Raw genomic sequence first — 16,079 nt, 5'->3', positions numbered from 1 at the left:
TTTGAAAAATAGCTTGTTGAGTTCAATTCAAGGATGTGTATTTTCGTGCGGTCGCTTGATTTCCGACCCTCTGTTTAGTGTGTAATTGCTTTCTTTATTCACTCTATTTACTTTAGCCGATAGATGGCACAAACGTAATGTCTAAGATGGTGGAATTCTGAGTTTATCAAAGAATTTGTATTTGTTTGGAAGATGAATCCTTTGAGCTGCTGCGTAAATTAAAATTGTGTCGCCTTTTGATTTTTCTTTTCGATGTGGAAATTTTGTAAAAGAGGATTTATAATTTGACCGAGTGTAAATGGCTAATATTTAGTATGCATAGGCATAATACTTCTGAAACGTTCATTCCCTCAAGTGGGTTTAACAATACTTCTAACTATAGAAATTCACTGAAGCGCAGTTTAGTCAATTACGTGGTTGTGTGTGCGTGTGTGTGTGTGCAAGTGTCGTCCTCCTCAATTATCGTCATTAACGGAGTGTCGGAGTTTTTCCTTATGCTGAGCTCCTTAGATAAGGAATTGCCGCACACTTCGTCTTTATTACTTACTTCGGAACACCGGGCGACCAAAACATCTGGTGCGTGACACCCGGAGGTGGAAACTTTGCGCCTACACCACACTTTTTAAATGTAGAGGATGACCATGATTCTTTGTTTGCACCTCACCCCTCTTGTCTCTTCTTCTTTTTTCCATATATAATATCAAATGATAGATACGCCATTAGTAGATGGACAAGAAAATAATGACGCACTGTCATGAAGTAAAATTTTTCAATGTCGTGCTTTTAGGTTGTGGCTTTGCGACAATGGCAGATATCGCAGTTTGCCGAAAACAAAAAAAATTAGCCAAATTGGGTTTACTTATACTTTGGTTAGACAGAAGCAGAAACTAGTCATAAGGCATTGAAGTATATATATCTAACAACAATTAGCACAACCATGGAATTCACTTGGGTTTAAGCAATTGATGTATTTTTTGAGTCGTAATGCTCGCCATCGCTATGAGATGCGAGTCGTTCAGATAAGGTCACTTGCTGAAAGTCTCCAGTCTTTTAACGAGCTTGATCTAGGTTCAAACATTTGTCGGACTTTCAAAACTGGTGAAGTATGAATTTGAAGAGAGAATTATGAGGCTATCACAGGATTTGTTAGTATGCAAATGACATAGTGAACAACAAGCCATGCATCCACTACACCATGCACTTGATCTAAACACTCGACTACCACCATGGTATTGAACTTGAATAATGCTTTACTATTAAAACTTCAGTTTCTGAAGGCTGTGTCCTGTTGTAAAGTGGTGGATTGAATACAATGTTTTTTTTACCACAGAATGCGCATGTCTACAAGAAGAGACAGACAGAAGAGCTTCCTCAAATCAAAATGCCCTTGGAAGTGTTATTATATTAGATAATGTGATACCCGTCTTGGGGCATGGTCAGAGATGAAATAATTGCACATGGATAATAGGATATTAGAACCAAAACTGTTTGTTAAGGTGTTTTTGTGAGTGGAGTGATGTTTGAAATTGCGATTAAACCCATTTGATGTTTGCCTGAGCCTTAACTTGCAACTATCCAGAAGTTGACCATTCGATTGAGATATCACTTTGGAGAGATCTTGGATCCTTTTTTTGTTTATTGTGCTAAGATTAGGTAAGATGCTCTACCAATCTCATTATAATGGAGTAAGAGAGGAGTTGAATATGCTAAGAATTTACTGTCGATGTGGCTACGAGAGCATTTTGATTACATATTCCGTGATGGATTGGTCTGTTTCATCAAATTCAAGCTGCGAATACTAGCTCTAATAACAGAGCCTGATGATAGACTTAGAAGCTGTCAATTTTGGCAGCCCCAGCCCTCTGTGAAGCTCAAGTTCGTGTCAATATGAAAAGGTGATATCTCGGCGGTAAGAAAGCTACCAACATTGTTAGAGGATCCTTTCCCTTGTGTGATCTGTTTGATGATAACTGCTTTGAATCGGCGCATTGACTTAGGGTCCAATGCAATTTTTGACAACCTTTTTCTGAACCAACAAATTGAATCCAGCTTATGTCATATGGAAAAGCAACCTTTTTGAGATTTTAGCAGCCTTGTAAGCTTCTGTTGGACTATCAATAATAGGCCATCTGGAGAGGATAACAAGATGATGGGCCTTTTGCAAAGCACTATGAAAAATTTGAATCCAAACTAGTAGGTATGCTGCTACATCTCAAACCTGCACAGGCGCTAACTCTTGTATGTCGCATTCCTTAAAAAAAGCATTGAATTCTGCTTTAAAGACAAAGAAGCAGTTTAGATCTGTGTCGAGGATCTATGGTTCCATATTACAACAATTTATTATTGACGGCAAGGCTGAAACTAATGCAAGCCAAGTCAGTTTAGCAAAACATCGGGGTTTCTTTATATTTATGACGGTCCAAGTCGGTCAGTAGCAAGAACTGTCTCCAAAAAAAGAAAAGAAAAGTCTTTCTCCCTTGAATTAACCGCTAGCACTGGCAATGTGCAAAGGTCATTTTGAAGATGTTGGGTGCTGTTGAAGTATGGTAATATTAAAGGCTCTACAAAGAAATTTTATTTCAATACTCGAAAGTCAGAACCGTACACGAGATAAGCGGCGCTGCATCAACATCATCGTTACCCACACTTGCAAAAGAGAGGGGAAGAAGATATATTTTTTTTTTGAATTAATAAATTGAGGGGCAGAGGCTAGACTCATTTTAGATCTATGTGAGCTTTTTAATGTCCCCCTTTGTTGTCTGTTTCCTTTTCTTTTTTTATTTTAATTACGTGTGTTGTGTTTTTATTTCTAGTCATACCATAGTCTAAAGCAATTAGTATAATCATATGACGTAGAACAATACTTTTGCATCAAGATTGAAGTCTTAGATCTCATGACTTTGGTGTCGTAAAGCAAAATAGTTTTTGTACTGTATACAGTTTCAGACTAAAAGTCCGTGTATTTTTGTCTAGAACTAATATAATATATATGGTGCATTAAGAACAGACACAATATATATATATATATATTGTCCACAAAATGGTAGTGCGCAATTGTACAAAATGTTTTACTTTTTAATAAATCATACGCATACGTAATACAAAATTTTATGAAGACTTTGAAAGCAAGAAAACCAAAAAATAGAAAAAAGAAAAGAAAAGAAAAGAAAATAACACCTGTTATGAATTGAAAATACAAAGTGTAAAGATGAAGAGATCAAACAGTTGGATATATACAGTATTGTTGTTTTACATACCTCTTAGTCAGTGTCAAGCGAGTGTTCAACAGACATAAAGACACGAGTAAAAGTTAGGTTACCCTGTAATAGTTTATTTTAAATGATTAAATTTTATGTTTTATTTTTTTAATTTTAATTTTTAATTTTTAATTTTTATATTTTTTTCTAATTTTTGTTTTTTGTTTTCTGGCTGATTTAAGTATGCAGACAACAACTCAAATGTCTCAGATCGTTTTATTTTTACCATATGCTACATATGTTGTTGCCCAATTGTTTGGTCCAATCAAAGTAGGATGATTAGTTCAAGAGTCGGGAATGAAAGAAAAAGAAAAAGGAAAAGAAAAAAAGAGGTTATGTTTCCACCAGGTAGGTAATTGGTTGCTTTAGTAATGTGTGTTTGAGGTATTTTGCTTGTTCTGTTAGGATTGGCTGTGTCTGTCTGTGGCTACTTTTTTTTTTTTTCGTTTAACAAAGTTGTGTCTAATAAATTATTAAAATTTATTATCCTTCTGGTTTTGTGTGTGTGCTTTTTGTTGTTTTTATCCACAGGCACACGCCTCTTTTTTTTGCCTTTGCTCTTTTGGTAATTGTCAAAGGCGACCGACCGACAAACAGACAGAAAGTAAACGTACTTATATGAAACTATATCTTCTTCATTATCAATATTATTATGTTGCTCAAAGCAACAAAGTGATCTTTATTCAATGCACATGCACATCTTTGTTGTCTTTTATTTTGTTTTGTTTGTTTGTTTGTTGAACGTGGGGTAAAAACAAAAACTGTATCACATCCACTTCTTCAGTCTACGCCACACCCAGTAAACTTTTTCAATTCAACTTTTTTGTAAAATCCATAAACCATCTCTTTATTGGACAGTGGTGGGGGGGAATTTTTATATCAACATATATATATACGAGTTGTTAGTATGTCATACAATTTGAGTAAGAATAGATTCATGATATCAATATTGACCATCAGTACACGACCTCTTTTTTTGTTTCACTGTTATACAAAAGATAAAAGATAAAAGAAAAATATATATATTTATTGTTATTGTTATATATGCGCATATAAACTAAAATATAATAATAACTAAAATAACTAACAATAACAATAATCATTTAAACTTTAAATTACACATAACTAATAATAATAATAATAATAATAATACAATAAATAGTTATATATATATATATATATATATATACTACTAATAACTTCCTATATATACGTCTATAAAAAGAATCATCATCTTTTTCTTCTTTACAGCCAGAACACCAATACCAACACCAGCAGATAACAAAAAAAACAAAAGAACAAAACAAAGAAGAACTGTCATCAATTGGTGCCATTTTAATCACACACACTTTATCGATTGAAACCTGTACTGCAATAAAAGCCGTGTACGCATTTGATAATCACACCACACCAACCCACACATTTTTTTTTTGAAGGTACAATAATCAATTGTTTTTACGGTAGAAAGCTTTTGAAGTTGCCGTTAACCACTTGCGCCACACGCAGATTAATACACCCACGTCTACATCCACGCTTTTCATAGCCAAGTGTTTAAACATTTCAACCTTACCTACTTCAGATTTTAAAGCGTATTAACACCTTTATCAATCAAGGTCACAAGCCTTTCTTTTTTTCCCGTATTTTCAATTTTTAGAAACATCTTGCCCAACACATTAACAAAATACCATGTCACTGGATTATCAATCATTATTTGGAAATTACACTAACCACTCGAATTTAAACCGAACATTTGCCACTAAGGTAACTCTGGGGTTCATGGATAAAGATGCCCATGCTGAAGGTGTTAAAATGGATGGCCTTGGGGCGTTGGATTCTGCCACTACTCTTGCTTGTGGCGACGAACTCCCAAGTAAAGTTGTTACATCCGGTCTAGACCCAAAACAAAAAGAGTCTCCAACTTCACATTTAAATTCAGCCTTGTCATCCACGTCAAATGACTCTACTGTCACTAATTTATCTGATACTTTTCAGTTGAATGATGAGACATTTTTCAAGAGCAGCTACTTGGCAACACCGGCTAATTTCAAAGGCGAGGTACATTTGCAACCTCTGGATTATAGCAATGACACGGAATTTGATACAAAAATGCAATCATCTAAACTTTCCAACACCTCCAGTATAGACACAGAATTACCGCTACATGAAGATTACCACTATCATAAAAATGCCCACAACAACAAACAACCACGTCATAATTCAGCCCCAAGCTATATGCAGCATCATCAGTTTTTGAATGATATAGCATTTGGCACCACTGCAACCAATGGACTAAATTACAAGCACAGCTATCAAGAAGAAATCGCTAGTAATGTGTCTACAAACTCCTTGAACCAGTACTTTGCTACTCCAAATTCATCAATAAGTTCGGCATCGTCGTCTTCATCAACTTCAAATGCCTTTGCTGCAGGTTCAGCATCGGATTTCAATAAGCAGATTACTGGCGGTAATGTTGACTCAAGTGGAGCAAATTTACCTAAAACACCGATACTATCGCAAGATCCACTACACACAACCACACGTGTGAGACAACATTCAAGTACTATACCGATTGACCAATTGACGTCGTTGACCTTGCGAACGCCAAGTACGAGCCTGCAGCTGGGTCCTTCTCGAAAAAGATCACTAAGTTCGATTGATAAAGCACAAAAACAACAACAACAACAACATCAGTTGGTAAACTTGTTACCGTCTGATTTCAATCAACAAATGAAGGTTGAAAATGGATTGCCATTTTCGACAGACCCAGCCTCAAGTTTGATCAATTTAGACGCAAATACAATAGCATTCTCTGCAGCTACAGCAGCAGCAGTTTGTGCAGACTCAGTTGGCGACTTTTACACGACATCTTCTGGCTATGAGAATAAGGGTTCCTTTGACCAACAACAGGGAACCATAAATCCGCGCCAGTTGTTTACTACTGGGTTGACAACATCCTTTAGCTCCCCCAGTTTGTCTTCTGTGTTTGGATTGAAGAAGAGCAGCAACCTTCAGCATCACCAACCACAAAACTCAGTTCCACCACCACAGCAACATTTAACTGAATCGCCCATGCTGCAAAATATGCTACAAGACATGCCTCCAATGAATCAATTGGAACCTTTGGCTTTTCCTTCATTACACAACAGAAGCTTGTCGACACCACAAGTGGATTTTAGAACAAATGGGGATCCTCAAAGAGCTGGCGACTTATTCGGCAACTCAAGCGACAACAACGGTGTCAATCTTGTCAGTGCAGATTTAGATATATCAGAATCGCTCAAGCCGACTTATGTGAACAGAAATAATGGGTTGTCGAACGGATCAATTGGAAAGAACCGGTCGTATTCCTACACAAATGGCATGCATAGTAGCAAGGGTCATACAAGAAGAAATTCATTGCAGACGGTATCAAAGGGCAAACAATTCGCAGGAGCCTCACCTCAACAACAAAGTCATTTTGCCCAAGCTGTGTCGCAACAGTTGGATGAGTTGAAAGAACAACAACAAAGTGGAAAGGGGAAACAGCAGCTGTATATCGGTCAAGTTGCCTCGTTACAACTTTCGCCTGCTACAGAACCAGCAACATTTGACAAGATTAAGGAAGACGAAACAGTTTCCATAGCACAACCAACTCAGCAGATGAAGAAGAGAAGAAAGAGTTCAGTGACCAAATCCAGTGTTCAAGCACAGCAACTATTGATCAAGGAACAGTTAGACAAGCTGCTTGAAGGACATCAAGAACAGGTATTGCAGAACAACAAATCCACTTCAAAGTCGGTATCTCCCACCAATTCCAATCAATTAGACCCAAAAGTGACCAAACACAGCGATGGCAAGTCGAACAGAAAAGGCGGTGGTGTAGTTGCCAAAGCCAAAAACAGTACCAACGATTCAACCAATTTGCAAAACCTTGATCCAAAGGGGCTTCTTACAGCACCGGTTGTGCAAAATGAAAATGGATGTTTCCCATGCTCTGAATGTGACAAGCAGTTTAAGCGCACCGAGCATCTCAAGCGTCATATCCGATCTGTGCACTCAAATATCAGACCCTATCATTGCCATTATTGTGAACGAAAATTTTCACGACTGGATAATTTGGCACAGCATATCAAGACACATTACAAGATTGATGGATCTGGTAATACTAATATTGTTTATGGCGATGTTTCAAACCTTAACAGAAGGGACAAAAAAAAGAAGAAGAAGAATCTCGGTGCAATCTAATTTTAAAGGGAAAGGCTTCTTGTCGCTCGCACCAAGAAATGCGAGGCAGCAATGAGACGAGAAGAGTTATTTATGCAGATCTGGTGAAGCTTCAATGAAGAGACTGACCGCCTATAGAACTTTTAGCTTATTACATGTTTTGCTTTAATGTGGACCCACAGGGAAGAACAAAGCTAGTCTTTTTTTTTTCCATTTCTTTAATGATAACAATGAGTATGTGTCTACACTTTTTATATTCCATTACACGTATTACGAGTGAGTGAGTGACTGTGACATTGAATTGTAGTTTTAATCCTTGGTAGAGCCTTCAAACTATTCTCCATATTTCTTAGATTGTTTTACTTAGTAAGGGCTGGTGACGTGTAGTATTGAAATCATAGATATAAGGACTCTTTTTATATTCCCCTACGTGTATCTTCCTTCCTTGTTGATAAAATGAACCTGTCCTCTCTATCTCGATCCAATGAACATAGAGTGTACTTAGCTGTGATTACACATTGAAGATTAGATACGCCATACACAATGCGAATCCTTTATTCTAAAGGACTGCTCTTTCCTAGAAAGCAGGTGGACTACAACTAATACACTCGAAGTAGCAGGTACTATTTACTGTTTTAAATACAGAGTGAGTAGATAATGTAGAACTGCCTTGTAGCAGTATAGTTTTATGTACAAGTTCACTCACGAAAAGCCGCACTCAGCACCAAAAATTGTATCGCCAATTAGAGCACTTTGATTTGAAAAAAACCAAAAAAAAAACCTTTACACCAAGTAAAGAGAGTTACCACATATACAAGGAAAACAAACTACAGTACAATGGTATCAGCACACAACAACCCATGGGCCAAAAGAGATGCATGGAGGTATGAGGGCCAGTTCAGTAGATTGAATAGATTTAGAAATGCTTTCCCCGGTTTAGGTATTGCTATCGTTGCGTTTACTGCTTATGTTGGATTTGAAAAATTGGTATTGAAGAAAGGGGGCGATGAGCATGGACACGAGCATGAGGAACACCACTAGGTGCGGCTACGGTATATGTATTATATGAAAAAAGGGAGAGTGTTTAGAGAGCGGTAGTTATTTCAACGTGGCCAAGTACCTTTCATGAAATGTATGTGTTATCAAAGAATGATATCGGGATCTGTTCTTACAGAGCTTTGTATTATTGTGACGGAGACCAAATTCTGTTCAAAGTTGTCGTTTCCACCCTCTTTACAGGGTGTATTTATTGTATATTATAAGAATAAAGTATTTCTTACAAATATGTTCTGCTCTTTAACAAAAGTCGGTATGTATTAATCTATGTACAGAGAGCTCCACCGCATCATACCTTCTCTAAACCAGCATTAGACCTCTTAATTTCATCCGAAACATCGTTATTAACCAGCAACAAACTTTCAAACAACGATGCTCTTGATTTCTCTTCTTCCACCAACGATCCACTTGGGGCTTGAGACCTATTAGCATTAGCTTCCAATACCTGCGTTTGTTCAGCAGCCAATTTGACCCAATCATCGATATATTTTTGCTCAGTAGTCAAATTCCAGTCGATATTCGTTGACTCATAAACAGCTCCGTACATTGCACTTTCTTCTTTGGCTATATGGCTCTCCATTTCTTCAGCCATACGCAAACGATAAAATTCAAATCTCGCCAAATCATAAGCTTCGAAAATATCCCGCACCTTGTCATCATTTTGTAAGAAATACATGGCTCGTTGTATAACTGATTCTCCATCTAATGGCTTGTGCAACTGTAACATGTGGCTCCAATCACACTTTTTCAATACTTCGTCACCATTATTTTCGATAAGATTCTTGGGTCTCGCTAACTCCCATGGATGCTGTAAGTAGAAATAATTTCTCAATTCATCCTCAAGGAATTTCAATTTTGGTATACGATGAATTTGGTTGTTTTTGTTAGCAATTTCACTTGAGGTAGGGCGAGTTTTGAAACGCTGTGACTTCTGTAAAGGCTGGTCCTTGGGTCCAAGCAAATCATTCCTTGGATCACTGGAGTTGGCTTCGTGGATATAAGGCTTCTTAACAAGATTGTGCTTTGGAGGATACTTGGCAACAATGTCGAACCATACTGGCTTCTGTTTGATCACACCTGATTGCAAGTACGCCGATGTGCGCGATAGAATGTTTGCGGCCTCAGTTTGGAGTTTCATTGGAGGGAACAGGGGGTTGTAATTGAATGGAAGGTCTGGGTGTATAGTAGGGGATTCTTTTTTTTTCACTTTTTTTTTCAACTTTTTTCAACTTTTTTCTTCTTTTCATCTCTTGTGCAGTTAAACCCTCTTTCCCTAATAAAATGATATGAACATTATACGGCAGGCGAAAGCAAAGAACATCTTCTTATTAGAAAAACCCATCAACACTTTTATACGACGAGTGGAAGCAGAACAATCGAAGAATTCAGGGCCATTGTTGAAATGTATAGATTTGTTAATAAATCAACATGAAGTGGAGTTGATAGAAAAGTATCGCGTTCAACACACAGATGACCAGTACGAGCTAAAGCAGCGGGTTTGGGATAAGTTAAAACTACGACGGACAGACGAGGATCCTGCTTTGTTGAAACGACTGGATTCCAAACCAAGTGATATCCTGTACACAAAGGAATACAACAACTTTGTAAAGGAGTTATATCCTGTGGAGGATCAACCATTTCTGTCTCGATTCAGCCCCCTTGATTTGCTGAATGTTGCAAAAAAGTACCAGGATATTAATCACGATCATACTTTCAAAAGATACTTGGACCTACCTAAACCAGCACCACAATTTTTACCTCCTTCAATCTTGCAAACATTTATCAAGAAATATGTCTTGACGCAGAAACACTTTGCCAACAGGAATGTCATTGAAGGGTGTTTGCTTCGAGGCGACACTAATGGATTGAGCAAGGCTTTACGCAATGAAAATTCAAGAAGACAAGATTATCGCAATCTGTGCCAATCAATTTTAAATGACTTGAAACAAGCCGGGTTTGAACTTACGCAGCAAGAGCAAGTACGAATGATCTACTTGTCCTATTTTAAGGACAGACATGATATTGTGTCCTGTGTAGGTAGTGAACCTGACTTGGGCTATAAGCGATTCACATTTGAGGAATATGAACTGATTTTGAAGTCCTTTGGTGACCGGAGAGATTTGTTGGGCGTGTTACTCTTTCTCGCTACTAGACATGACCGATTTGATGTTATCAGTGATATTCTACCTAAAGCTGGCTTGGGAGAAATTATAGGTGTTGGTGACAAAAGCGACTTAAAGCTAATTGATTTATCACTCATAAATTTACTCAGCTATTTCAGTACTTTCATCGATAGACCAGGATATATCCAGTATCTAGCAAATACTATAGACAAGGTGAATCAGATACCTGTGATTACCAATGAGATTGTTGATGGTTTGATCAAGATCTTGATAGACTTGGACTTGATCAAACACTCTGAGATATTATTTGAGACCGCTTATTTTCCATCAGGCTCCAATAACGAGGATAATGAAGTATTCCCTGAATGGCGTTATATTTACACCAAATTGAAATCAATCACGCTAGACACATCAGTGTTTTACAACCTATCACCTAATCATCTTTCATTTTTAAACTTGCTTCAAGGATATTGCCATAAACAGTCGTTTGACAAAGTCAAGCAATTGATATATGTAATGGACAACTTGACTAATCAAAAAATGAGTACGAAAATGTATTTTGATATCTTCAAGGGGTTGCACAGTAGAAGTGATTGGAATATTGACAATTTGACGTTTACGTTGATCAGGTTGTTGAATGAAATTGACTCGAACAGAGGCAATGATGATTTGCATAGTCTTAGAAGCCTTTCAGTAACAGGACACTTTGACGCCACCGCCTTGCAGGATCACTGGGCTGCTGAATGGGCCACACGTGACGCAAGTGTTTCGCCATTGCGATTGAGCAACTTGCTCATGGAATGTTTAATCATGGCCTGCATCACACAATTGCATCGGATTGGTGAGAAATCAAAACTAGACTCCATCAAAAACATAAAAGTGAGGTGGGAAAAGATGGTTGTGCCAAAGAAATTTGGCCCTTGTGAGGCAGAGAGACTTTCCTACATCAACAAAGCGGTTTTGATGGAAATTGTAGCAGCAATGCTTTAATTGACTTCTAAGTGTACTTTACAAATAAACAATCAATTTGCAGCAACCAATCAAGCTGCATCATTGATAGATTGACTGTCGAACAAACAGTTTCTCGGCGTAGATACGAAACTTTCAAATACCAATAATACTCCCAACAATAAAGTCACAATACCCATTAACAACGTCGTGTTCAATTCTGCAAAAGTAATCATGACAATGATGATACCAATGGGCAATCTCCAAAACACTCTGAGCTTCTGGGGGAGTAGAAAGAAGCGTGGCGGGTCACGACTTTTTTCCAGGATCCCCAACACAAACATACACACCAAGGCAACAGCTATTCCACCAGTGTAAAAGAACGCCAATGCATACATATTTCGTTCAGATTGGTCACCTTCACTGCCACCTTCGTTTCTTGCTTCCAAGTGTTGCTGTTTTTTAGTGCTGGTATTATCAATGGCACATAAATCACCGCCAGCATCTGCCGACAAGACTAGTGCTGCAATCAATGGCACATGTGCATAAATCCATAACATTGCCGTTGTTCCACTATTCCTCAAAGGGTGGACGGCTTTGCTGGATGTACCCCCGTATTGATAAAGCCAGAATAAAATGTACGCGTCAGCCAATAGAAAGATACCCCTGGCGTATTTAGCACTGAAGCCTACACCTAAGGATCCAGTTGCAACAACCTTGTATAAATACTCACCAATTGCAATAGTAACAAAGACCGAAAACCTTTCCACCTCGTGTTCAATGTTCAATGCAGTAGACATTGTAAGATGCATCAATCGTTTAGTCCATGGATGATAACAAATTGAAAAGCACACTTGTTCTAAGAATAGGAAAACAAACGCAAGGGCAATCTTTACCCTGGTGGTTACAAAGATAACCGAAATCCAACACATCGAAGTCACAAATATAGTCGTAGCATATAATCGTTGTTGTGGTCGGTGTTCGGGAATGAAGAAGGAGTAAATCACTAGCGAAACGGCCAATGATAAACGGCATAGAATGTAGGACACGACGGGGATTGCAGCTTTACTGTGGCTTTCTGTGATGTCGTAGTGGCTGTTGATGTACAATGTAAGCAAACAGAGTATCCAAAATATATACAACTTTTGTGATAAATCTTCGTTGTAATAGTAGTTGGTGAAATCCTTGATATCGGCCCACACTACCCACATGGGCAAAAAGAATAAAACGTATTTTAGCAACGCCAACCCGCTGGCTTCTTCACTTGCTTCCCCTGCTAAATTAGCAATCAATCCAACATAGAGTAAATCCAAGAACAATTCAGTCTTGGAACTTCCTCTTTCACCTTTAGTACGAAATAATATCCCGTCTTTGAAATAATTGAGGGCATGAGGTCTAATAAACCAGAAGCTGTCTTTTGGTGGTTTAATGTATTGCACATTTATATCACCAAACCTTCTGATAAATTCATCCTCGTCGTCGCTGTCGGTTAATTCCTGCTCAACATTGGGTAATTCCTCTTGTAAAAATTGATGAGATCTGTGCGATCTTTCTGGTGAAATGGGTTCGCTTTCACGTTGTACTGTGAAACCCGTTTGGGCAGTGTTTTTATTAGTATCCGGGGTAGAAGTGCTCGTTCTTGTTGACATTAGTGGGGTATACGCGCAGGTGATGGTTCTGGCTCTCAATTTCTATACAACTGAAGAAATGTTATAGATGCACATAGATAATGTTGGGAGTATTAGGGGAACAGTTATACGTGCTCAGTTTCGATGATGTCGGAACGTGAAGCAAAAGTAGAAAATCCATTTATACTTTTGTGCTGTACGATGTATTTTGGACTATTTGAATTTCACCTGAAATTTTTTCGGTTGCAAAAACTTCCAAATTAGGAAGGTTGACTCCATAGGAAAGAAACAAAGAGTAACAGAGTATCAAAGCGACTACCTCTACTCTCATATTTTTGAACATGTATTTCCAGGAAAGAAGGACTCCTTTCCTAAGATGCGAGCAAAGATAAGAGGATTCCATTTTTTTTTCTGTAAGAGGCATACGGCTGAAACAAAGTGGGACACAAAGATTTATTACTTGGTCCTCAAAAAGATTTCTCAAGCTTTATAGGCAGGCTGCTTTACTTAATGAACGGGAGATAACTTCTACAGTTTTAGTTGGATATCAGTAAAGAAAATTATTCAAATAGCTGTAAATGTACTTCTTATTCATTCCACGAATTAAGTCGTTGTAAAATACAGTTCATGCTTTCAGCATTCTACGCCTCTGCCTCTTTTGATATGCTTTGTAGTAAAAAAGTGACTTTGTGATTACAGTTTGACAGTGGTATAGTATAAATACTCTATATTTCCCATTATCAAGATGCTTCAACCCCTTCCTTCCGCATACCTTCTTTCGTTGGTCTCTACTCCAGTGTCTCTACTACCAAGTTGTTCTTCAAAGCCTTGTTAATCATTTTAGCCACCTTCCGCTTGATTACGTTCTTTTTATAATCCAACGTATTCACTTTTTACCCGCCCATGAGATCTTTGCCACCACCAAGAATTACCAGGGCACGAAGATGGAAACGAATCAAGCGTGCATTGAAAAACTTGCTTGCCAAGGGTTACATCTCAGACTATGGTGTTTTCCACAGAAGGTCACTTTACTCGCGCCGTTTCTACTCCATCACCAAGGTGCACAAGCTGCCAATTTTGTCAAGAATGAAAAAGAGAAAGTCAGACATGCAGATTTTCCAAACTGCAAATTCGGGGTTGAGATTTGTCAAACATTTAAGCAAATTTATCGCCAAATTTTCAATACCAGGGTTGAAGGAGGACATATTTGGACACAGAAGAGGGAGAATGAGATTGTCATTGAAAATGTGAGACTGGTCACTTGTGTAATGTATTGAGTGCACACTTTGTTAACACTTCAATGTCTTTACTTTGCGCGCTTCCGATTTTTCTAACACTCTCTGTTAATTTTTTTTTTTTATTACATCAGAGATGAGGTTCATCGCGAAAAATCACTACACTGAGAACATCAAGTACATAGAGTACAATAGGATTCAACCATGTCCGACAAGAATCAAATAAAGATCAGGTTCACCACTAATGAAGATGATGCTAGTTTAAAAGTAGAGGAAACACCATTATTTGTTCCTATATCGTTGAAGAGATTTGGTTTATCGGAAATTGTAAATCACTTGCTTGGAAACTACAAGGCAGATTTTGAAGAAGAAGAAAGAGAAGAGAAGGATGAGCACAAACCCATACCTTTCAACTTTCTCATAAACGGAGAGCTTTTACGTACTTCAATTGAGGACTATCTCGTGCGTAATGGTTTATCCAGCGAGGCATTTTTAACTATAGAGTATACTAGAGCCATATTGCCACCAAGTTTCCAAGCCTCCTTCAACAATGAAGACTGGATATCGTCCATAGATTCAATCAACAAAACCTCAAACGCAGTTCTAGAGTCACAGTTGTCAATCAGCAACCCCAAAATTTTGAGTGGATCTTATGACGGTGTTGTACGAACTTACAATATGTCGGGAAAAGTAGAGAAGCAATATGTCGGCCATTCAGCTCCAATAAAATCCGTCAAGTGGATTTCGCCCACGAGAATTGTGTCTTGTGGTAACGACAGACAGGTTAGATTATGGAAGACCGCATACGAGGGAGTTGTCGACCAAAACGAGGAAAACGAAGAGGATGAGATTGAAGATGGAAGAACGTTGGCAATTTTAGAAGGACACAAGGCCCCTGTAGTAGACTTGGCAGTAAACCAACAAACGAAGAGGATATTGAGTGCTGGCTATGATTCTGCTGTTGGTTTCTGGTCAACAAACTACAAAGAAATGGCAAAGGTGGAGATTCCCGAATACGATTCCAATGTTGTGTCGACCTCGTCCAAAAAGAGAAGGAAAATGGCATTGCAAGACTCAACACTTAGACGTCGTTCTCCTTTGAGTTTATTGCATGGTCATAATGAACCCGTAGAGGGGGTTATTTTCGATGCATACGATGCTACAGTTGGATACTCCGTTTCACAGGATCATACGATTAAAACGTGGGATTTGGTCACGGCTCGGTGCGTTGATACCAGAACCACTGGATTTTCATTATTATCAGTGTTACATCTTCCACAAGCCAATTTAATCGCTTCCGGTTCATCGGCTCGTCATATCAATTTGCATGATCCAAGAGTCTCAAATACAACTGAGGTGATCAATGCAAAATTAGTTGGACACACAAATTTTGTAGTTGGATTAAGTGCTTCCCCTCATAATGCAAACATGTTTGCCTCGAGCTCCCATGATGGAACGGTGAAGGTTTGGGATGTCAGGGCAGACAAGTCACTTTACACAATCACCAGAGAGGATGGATCGACGAAAAAGAAAATATTTGATGTGTGCTGGGATAGCGAAATTGGAATAATAAGCGGTGGTGAAGACAAAAAGATTCAAATAAACAAGGGAACAGATATAGCTAAATAA

At 38.2% G+C, this 16,079-nt stretch overlaps 7 protein-coding genes across 7 annotated transcripts; 5 read left to right on the top strand and 2 right to left on the bottom strand. All coding sequences in view use genetic code 12, as the record gives it.

Moving 5' to 3' along the window:
- Positions 1-4,943: 4,943 nt before the first annotated feature.
- Positions 4,944-7,481, top strand: MSN4 (stress-responsive transcriptional activator; the record flags this gene model as incomplete). Its single annotated transcript, XM_051813720.1, has 1 exon — positions 4,944-7,481. The coding sequence occupies one exon, from the start codon at positions 4,944-4,946 to the stop codon at positions 7,479-7,481; it is 2,538 nt and encodes an 845-aa protein (XP_051672702.1).
- Positions 7,482-8,297: 816 nt separating this feature from the next.
- On the top strand, positions 8,298-8,501 carry CANMA_001722 (uncharacterized protein; the record flags this gene model as incomplete). The annotated part of the gene is made up of 1 exon (XM_051813719.1): positions 8,298-8,501. The coding sequence occupies one exon, from the start codon at positions 8,298-8,300 to the stop codon at positions 8,499-8,501; it is 204 nt and encodes a 67-aa protein (XP_051672701.1).
- A 304-nt stretch (positions 8,502-8,805) lies between these two features.
- On the bottom strand, positions 8,806-9,654 carry CANMA_001721 (mitochondrial 37S ribosomal protein mS23; the record flags this gene model as incomplete). The annotated part of the gene is made up of 1 exon (XM_051813718.1): positions 8,806-9,654. One exon carries the CDS (start codon positions 9,652-9,654, stop codon positions 8,806-8,808), a length of 849 nt encoding a protein of 282 aa, XP_051672700.1.
- Positions 9,655-9,802: 148 nt separating this feature from the next.
- On the top strand, positions 9,803-11,629 carry CANMA_001720 (uncharacterized protein; the record flags this gene model as incomplete). Its single annotated transcript, XM_051813717.1, has 1 exon — positions 9,803-11,629. The coding sequence occupies one exon, from the start codon at positions 9,803-9,805 to the stop codon at positions 11,627-11,629; it is 1,827 nt and encodes a 608-aa protein (XP_051672699.1).
- A 50-nt stretch (positions 11,630-11,679) lies between these two features.
- Positions 11,680-13,236, bottom strand: CANMA_001719 (uncharacterized protein; the record flags this gene model as incomplete). The annotated part of the gene is made up of 1 exon (XM_051813716.1): positions 11,680-13,236. The coding sequence occupies one exon, from the start codon at positions 13,234-13,236 to the stop codon at positions 11,680-11,682; it is 1,557 nt and encodes a 518-aa protein (XP_051672698.1).
- An 882-nt stretch (positions 13,237-14,118) lies between these two features.
- CANMA_001718 (uncharacterized protein) lies at positions 14,119-14,466 on the top strand (the record flags this gene model as incomplete). The annotated part of the gene is made up of 1 exon (XM_051813715.1): positions 14,119-14,466. One exon carries the CDS (start codon positions 14,119-14,121, stop codon positions 14,464-14,466), a length of 348 nt encoding a protein of 115 aa, XP_051672697.1.
- Positions 14,467-14,654: 188 nt separating this feature from the next.
- On the top strand, positions 14,655-16,079 carry YTM1 (Ytm1p; the record flags this gene model as incomplete). Its single annotated transcript, XM_051813713.1, has 1 exon — positions 14,655-16,079. One exon carries the CDS (start codon positions 14,655-14,657, stop codon positions 16,077-16,079), a length of 1,425 nt encoding a protein of 474 aa, XP_051672696.1.

Source organism: Candida margitis (assembly GCF_024628925.1).
Source record: "Candida margitis strain CBS 14175 chromosome Unknown scaffold24, whole genome shotgun sequence".
Taxonomy (NCBI): Eukaryota; Fungi; Ascomycota; class Pichiomycetes; order Serinales; family Debaryomycetaceae; genus Lodderomyces; species Lodderomyces margitis.
The sequence above is the reverse complement of the archived record's forward strand: the minus strand, read 5'-3'. Positions and strand labels throughout refer to the sequence as shown.